Consider the following 7,776-nt stretch of genomic DNA (forward strand, 5'->3'; position numbering starts at 1 on the left):
CAAAAGGCTGGCATTCCTGGCATTTTTCCCGATGGTAACCCTGACTGCTAAGTACCTTCCCTGCATTCAGTGCACAGAGTGCCTCCATGTGTCAGGGCGATGGTAGAAGCACAGGGAAACTGAACAATTTTCCAACCAGTTTCAAGAGGGTGCTTTGCTAATGCCCTCTGACCACAGCCAGAGCACATCACCTCCACAGCTCTGATCCTGCGCGTAACATTGCATCTGAATGCAAGCACAGGCACCTGTGAGATGGGCTGCAAAACACACTTAAAGAGGTGCCAAACATACAGGTGACTTCGGAAAAAAAACAAAAAAGGTCACCTCGCCAATAATTTTCTCCTAATTTCTAATTTTTTCAAAACCTTTTTTTTTTTACTTTGGAAAAACATCCGAGAGAGACAGATATAACACATTCTTATTATTTATTATCTAGCCCCAACAATGATCAGCTTAGCACAGTGATTCATCTAAACCCACACACGTAATCCCTCAATCATTTGGAAAGCAATCCCAGCTGCAGCATTATTTCATCTCTCAACAGTCCACTTCCATGGTAGGAAGGTGTTCAGCATGGGGTGTCTGTCTCGCACTAACCCTGTCCCACCTGAAACATACCAAGCGCTGGTGACTTACTACTCATGACTTTAGAGCCAAATTAGGTTCAACTGAGGGCTCAGCCTCCTCCGAGCTCTGAGCCTTACCCAAGGTCACAACCCCAGTTTGAAAGTGGAGCAAGAGTGCCTCTCTGTGGAACTTCCTGGGAATTAGCACTGGAACATGTCAAACATTTCAGGGTTCTTCAGGGTTCTTGGAAGAGGTGTGTCTGCAACTTCAGAAACAAATACCAATCGGTAAAATGTCAGACTTATGACCCCTGGCTGGTCCAGACTTCGGAATGGTGTAAAGACCCAAATCCGAATGGACTTTGAGTTCATGGTGAAGAGTGTGACCAAGTGCTCAGGGTGCTTAGCTGCTGACACAAATCCCTGAGACTTTTTTTTTTTTAGAAAGAACAGGGTCCCTTGTCAAAATGCATCAGAATTAAAGAAGCAAAGTGAATTGGTCCGTCTTCAATAGTATAATTAGCTGCTACCTTCTGTTACTGACTTCCAAGTCTTGAATTCTTAGCCCTCTCCTGAGTTACAAACACACATAGAAGGGTCCTTCAAAAAGTTAATGGAAAAAGTGAATTAAAAGGTGACTTTGATGCCTGATGATATTTGAACTTCTCATGTATTTAGCCATAATAACACCCCTTGAGTACATGACAGCTAACAGGCTGCTCACACCAGCTCCCAAAGAACATTCTTTCTTTTACTTTTTTTTAAAGATTTATTTTTTAAAATTTTTATTGGAAAGTCAGGTTTACATAGAGGAGGAGAGACAGAGAGGAAGATTTTCCACTCGTTGATTCACTCCCCAAGTGGCTGCAACAGCCGGAGCTGTGTGGATCTGAAGTCAGGAGTCTGGAGCCTCTTCCGGGTCTCCCACGTGGGTGCAGGGTTCCAAAACTTTTGGCCGTCCTTGACTGCTTTTCCAGGTCACAAGCAGGGAGCTGGATGGGAAGTGGAGCTGCCGGGATTAGAATGGCACCCATATGGGATCTGGTGTGTGCAAGGTGAGGACTTTAGCTGCTAGGCTATTGCATAGGGCCCACATTCTTCCTTTTCTTTCTCAAGAAACCTCTCTCCCTGTTTGGGTCAATACTATCAAATCAGAAACATGGACTGCAGTTAGGGTAGAGCCCTTCTCTTCTCCTGCAGGTGGACTGGGTTCACAATTCTCCTAGTTCCCCGCTGGGTGTCACATACGTGGACACAGTCCTCCTCATCCACCCATGCTCAGCCTGCAGTCACAGGCAGCAGATCCTTTCAGGCCCCGCCTGAGGCCGCCGCTGCCTCCAAACACCCACGTCAACACTGACCACGTGCCAACTGCCTGGACTTGTTGCTTCTCCCTTTTTGAGTTTCCATTTATTCTTCAAGATACAGTGTGAGTTTCACTCCCGATCTTCCCAGGTAAACCTGACCTGTCTTCTTTGCTCCCTGGCCAGTCATTTGCATGGCAGTTACTAGGATCTCTGCTGCCCCAAGTAAACTGTTAGCTTCTGAGAAGTGCAAAACTTATGCTATTCTCTTGTGTATTCTCTTGTGTATCTATGAAACCTCAGAGCCACCACACAAAGGGGACTGTCACAACATGCTCACCGCCGGCATTAATTCTATTACTAGCCTCACCCTCTCAACGACTCCAAGGGCAGAAAAAATGCCTCAAAAATTTCCTGCAGTCATGAACATATTTAATCTCCCTTGCTCAAAATTACAGTGCAAATTTAAAAAAAAAAAGGGTGAAGGGATGGGTAAAGTTTAGGTGAAACATACAGGAAAAGGTCAAAGAAGCGGGGCAACCTCCAAGTACCCAACAACAAATGAATGGAAAACTGGAACATGACACATCCATTTGTGTACATACAGCTGAACATACTTCCATCAGATAAAGGAATGCAGGCATTCGGATGCATGCTACAACCAGGATGCGCCTCACGCTATTCAGGATGAACTCCAAACACATTTGGATTTGGATCCATACATTATTCTGAAGTTTGACCCGAGGCTCCAGACTACCAGGTTAATTGTCTGACTTCACTTACTTCACGTATGCAGGGTTGGAGGGAGGGGAGCTGTCCTGTGTCTTGCAGGATGCTTTTCAGCAGCACCTTTAATCTAATTCAGGGATGACGGCAGTCACACCCCTCCCCCTGTCACCAGCTGGGAAAATAAAATCTGTCACCAGTATTTACCTGGTCATTACTGTGGCAGTTCTTCTGGGGGAGAACCTACCCTTGCTCCAGTCTACCAAATGTTTCAAGGTGCAAACCTGTCCTCCGTCCCACTGAAAACCTGTGGTTTGGAAAGATGCTCTGCTGAGGATAAAACGGGACTGCATTCTGAGGCTCACACAGGTTTATCAGTCACCACATAGGCGCTGCAACTCAACAGTGGTGAATTGGATGTTGGCAGTTGCTGCGTGGTGCCCTCACCTACCGCCAAGTTCAGCTGTTCATCTGAGTCTCAACAACCCTTCCAAGAATCAAATAGGCTCCCCTTCACACAGCCAAAAGCAGGACAAATGCCAGTGAAGTACACTGTGGCAAAATGAGCAGTGGCTAAGCCTGTGTCCACTCACACAGCACACCCATTTCAACGTCAACGTTTGATTCTTTCAGGAGAAACAAGAGGAGACCTCCTATGTCATGAGGGCCCTAGCACCAATGAGACAATCCCTAACTCTTTACCAACATCAAGTTCTCCCCCTAGGACTTGTGCCTGCCTTCTAGTCTCAAGCTGATTCTGCAGATCCCCGTGGTCCGATTAAGAGCTTTGCCAACAGAACCTGAGTGCAGGAGATGGTGGGCAGATCCAAGAAGAGGGCTTTGGACCAGCAGCAGTGGGGAGCCTTCCCCCTGCCCTTTGGCCAGAACCGGGATGTGGCCATGCTGCCTCGGCCATGGGAATCACACCAGCATTTCTGGGAGACCCAGAAATGAGAGGGAAGGAGCGTTGGTGTTGGAATAATCACATGGAGCAGCGCCTCCAACTTGGAGCAGCCAGCTCAGAATGAAGCATGAGCAGGTGCATGGAACGGGAAGGGAAGCAGCTGTGGCGGCAGCTTAGTCTACCCTGACCAGTGAAGCTAATCATGTTGTGATTTCTCCAGAACAAAAAAGCAAAGTCACAAAAAGGCTAAGAATATACTCATATATCTAAAGGAACAAACAGGAACTGACTTCAACAAGTTGATACATCAGAAAAGTTGGTAACTCCATTAGAAGCCTGCATTTCATCTTCACCTAAAATGCACTTGTTAAGAGTGAACACGATTGCTGGAGTCACCTGGAAGCCATCCTTGCTCTCCTGGTCCAGGCATGAATCAGTCTTTCCTTGGCTGTCTCCCACCTGGTCTTCTGCCTCATGTACCTCCTCTGCAAATTGTGCCACACACCAACCACACTGCTCACTCCCAGCTTCGTTCAGCACACTCTGGACCTTCTCCAAAGCTTTCTTCATGCTCTGGTTAGAGATGAGGTATCTTACAGATGGGCAGTTTTCTTTATTTACTATGTCCCTTTTGCTAAGCATACACATGATCTGTTGTTGAAGTGGCAAAAACTGCTGTTTGTCGCCCATCTTGGATTCACATCATTAAATCATTGTTTGGCACAGCAGTTTAGCTGCCAATCAGCACCCCTGAGTCCAGTCCCAGCTGGCTTCCGATTCCAGCTCCATGCTAGTGTAAGCCCAGGAGCAAGCAGCTGATGGCTCAAGTACTTTCCTGCTACTCTGTGCCAGAGTGTGACCGAGTTCCTGGTTCTTGGCTTCACCTTGAATCAGCCTTTGCTGTTTGCAGGCATCTGGGGGGGTGGGGGGATGAAGCAGCAGACAGATCTCTCTTTCAAAGGAAACAAATCAATTCAAATTTAAACAACAACCTATGGATAAGAAAGCCAGAAAGCACCTAGAGCTGAGGTTCTACTTCTCTGCTTTGGAGAGGAAGCCACAAAGGCAGATGCCCAGAAGAATTCCAGATCACTCCCTCTTCTCTTCCCCCTTTACAGTTTACAAACGTGACTGACCCAAAGGCACGACTTCCCTGGTGCATGTAAGATTTTTGCTATTGGTATCCCAAGAGGTGAAAACAAAACAAAACAAACCAAAAAAACACCTCAGGTGGTTCACAGTTACTCATTTTACTTCCTGATTTTGGCTGCAGGAAAATGGTGACATGCTTTCATTTCTTATTGTAACTGCTAGTCCTGTTGAATCTGTAATAAATATAGCTTACTGGTAAGTGTCAAGAACATGAGCTGCACCTTCTCAAAAAGCAGTTTTAAGTTTCTTAAAATCCAAAATGTCTCTAGTCTGCTTCTCTTCCAATCACAGACCACTGATATACAGTACGACTAGAGGTTTTAAGACTGAGCTCATCCAATATACCTCTTCTGATCTTTTTTTTTCTTTTAATTATATATTTGCAAGACTCGGGCTCTCTTCCACTGCTTTCCCAGGTGCATTAGCAGGCAGCTGCGTGGCAAGTAGAGCAGCTGGGTCTGGAGCCAGCATCCTCTTAGGATGCTCTGGTGTTGCAGATGGTGGGTTAGCCCTCTGCACTACAAGGTCAGCCTCCCTGGTATCCTTTTTAAAAGAAATAAGCGTGTAGACACATTAATTTCATCATATTCTATTGAGTTTAACCAAACTAGGCTCAGTGAATTATCAAATGTTTAAACCGAGCTAAAAGGATCATATGACTTACCATTATTTATTAACTTGTAAGAAACTTTTTTGCCTCGTTGAATATTTTTAAAGAGCACATTTTAAGTAGTGTAGAATCATACATAAATGTGCTTTAATACATTTTGAACTTTGAGAAGTGCTAGTGTTTTATGAATATATCCTCACAGGTTATCCAGAAAGGAGTTTTTGGATCAAATTAACCAGTGTATATTATTCAGAAGTAACTAAATGTACACTTCCTCAGGCTGTGGTCTCAACGGCCTTACCTAGGAGTAATTTTCCAGTAAGTCCCAAATGTATTAGGTTTCTTTTCTTTTTTAACACGTACACAAGGTGAGAATCATGGAGGTCACGTCGCTTGCTCAAGGTCACAGAGTCAGTGGTGGCAGAAGTGGGACCTGGTCTTCATGGGAGCGTTGCTGGACCACCAACTGGACAGTTCTCGCTGAGATTGAAAACCCACGGCAAGCCAAGGGCAGAGAAAAGATCCAAAGACTAGAGGCTGGAAGCTCTAAACTAAACAACTGAGATTTCAATAACCAGAAGGGTAAGAGCCAATGCAACGCTTGGTTTTTTGGTTTTTTTTTTTTTTTTCCCTCTTCTTTTTTTCCAAGGATGCCTCTGACAAAACTTGTAAGAACAAGATCCCATCTGCTATTGGAAAATTCAAATCCTCTTACTCAACACCAGCAAATTTGAAAATGCTTTCCCTGCCTTCAGCGGCGGAGCCGGGCCCTGAGTTCTGAGACTCGCATCAGCTGGTATGTTGTGATCTCACATTCTGACGGCATTTCAAAGGAGGTGAATTTGTTGCTTAGAAGCATACCTCCAAAATGTAACCTTATGCCACTTTAGACAGAAAGCAATTTGTACAGTATTAGAAATGTTTTAAAAGAACTTTTTGTTTTATCCGTGGAAGTCTCAACAACCCTTTATTCTCTCCCGACCTCCCCAAATCTTAACACTCATCATCAGAGCCAACCCAAAGGGAGGGCCCAGCCCACTAGCGGCTTAACATTGCATTGTTAACCTTTTGACGCTGGGATGGGGATGAGGGGCAGTGGAGCCAGGGGCAGAGGACCAGGGGCAGGGTATGGATGTGGGTCCAGAATTTCTCTTTTGCTTTTGCCATAGAAGCAAATATGTGGTTGCAATCACCATCATATATATATATATATATACACACACATATATATATGATGTGCACATCATATATATATATTAACTCATGCATGGGGGGGAGTCCATATATATATATATATATGATGTGCACATCATATATATATATTAACTCATGCATGGGGGGGAGTCCATATGTATCCTTCGTCTATAACTGGGCCTTCACTTATTTTTAGCAGTAAAACAGAAAACGCTGACATCTCCCCCAGGAAAGCGGACCATCAGAGAAGCCCACACCAAGCAGGGCGCATAGGACTCCCCAGGCCAGGCACCGGAAATATAGCAGAACTAGCCAAGGCGGGGAAGGTGCGGCCAAGGGAGGCGGGGACCAGGCTCGGGATGCGAGCGGGAACCCCGACGGCTGCCGCTGCTGGTCACGCTCTTGCTCTTACCTCGCAGCCCGCGAACCAGCCTCTCGGCCCAGGCCACTCGGGGAGGCTGCCCGTCCAGGGGGTGGTGGCGATGCAGCGGGTCCCCGCCGCCGGCCGGGCTGGGGCACGGTGGGCCCTGGTCTTCTCGCCGGTGCCGCCTGCTGCTAGGGGGCCCCGCGCCGTGGTAGCCCCCTAGCCCCCGGCTGCGGGCTCCCGCCGAGCTCACGGCCGAGGAGGCGGCCGACCTGCGGCTGCCCGGGCGCCACTCCACGTCCATCTCCACCACCATGCCCCCTTCCTCCCCTTCCACCTCCTCCTCGTCCTCGTCCTCCTCAGCCTCGAAGCCCGGGTTATCGCGGCTCCACGCCTGCCTGGAACACGACGAGAGCGGAGGAGAAGGAGAAGCCGAGGCTCCGGCCGGGGGGTCCCGCGCGGCCGCCTGCCGGATGCGCTCCATCTCGATCTCCAGGCCCCTCTGCTCGCGGAGGCCGCCCGGGGCAGCGAGGCCGGCGGTCACGGCCGCGCCGCCCGCCGCCAGCCGCCCGGGGCCCTGCGCTCGCGGCGCCGGAGGCCGCTTGGCGTCCCCGGGCTGCTGCGGCTGCACGCGGCTCGAGTGGACCATGGCGGTCACTGGCGGCCAGCGCGCGGGTGCGCGGCGCGGCGCTCAGCGTTGCCCACCGCCGGAGCCATGTTCTTTTCTCCCCGGGCCCGCCGCCGCCTGCTCCCCGCCCCCGGCCTCCTCGCAGCCCCCGCCCGTCCGCCCGTCCGCCCGCTTGCCCGCCCCCTCGGCCGCCTCCCCGCCCCTCGCCGCGCCCCGCGCGCTCGCCCCCGGTGCGCGTTCCAAGTGCAGCCGGAGCCCGGGCGGGCGCGGGCGCCCACATTCCATTCGGCTGGAAAGTTCGGGAAGGGAGGGAGTCGCAGCCGACCCG

The 7,776-nt window shown here is 49.3% G+C and overlaps 1 protein-coding gene across 2 annotated transcripts in view; it reads right to left on the reverse strand.

The window, feature by feature from the left end:
- Nucleotides 1-7,575, reverse strand: part of PKD2 (polycystin 2, transient receptor potential cation channel) — a 44,869-nt gene extending 37,294 nt beyond the window's left edge. For both annotated transcript variants that reach the window (XM_004590634.3, XM_058667058.1), the window contains exon 1: nt 6,869-7,575. In XM_004590634.3, coding sequence (XP_004590691.3) covers nt 6,869-7,469 — 601 coding nt within the window. In that variant the 5' untranslated portion in view covers nt 7,470-7,575. The remainder of the gene's footprint in view (nt 1-6,868) is intronic.
- Between the last annotated feature and the right edge of the window lie 201 nt (nt 7,576-7,776).

The sequence above is a fragment of the Ochotona princeps genome, chromosome 7 (assembly GCF_030435755.1).
Source record: "Ochotona princeps isolate mOchPri1 chromosome 7, mOchPri1.hap1, whole genome shotgun sequence".
In the NCBI taxonomy this organism is placed as follows: Eukaryota; Metazoa; Chordata; class Mammalia; order Lagomorpha; family Ochotonidae; genus Ochotona; species Ochotona princeps.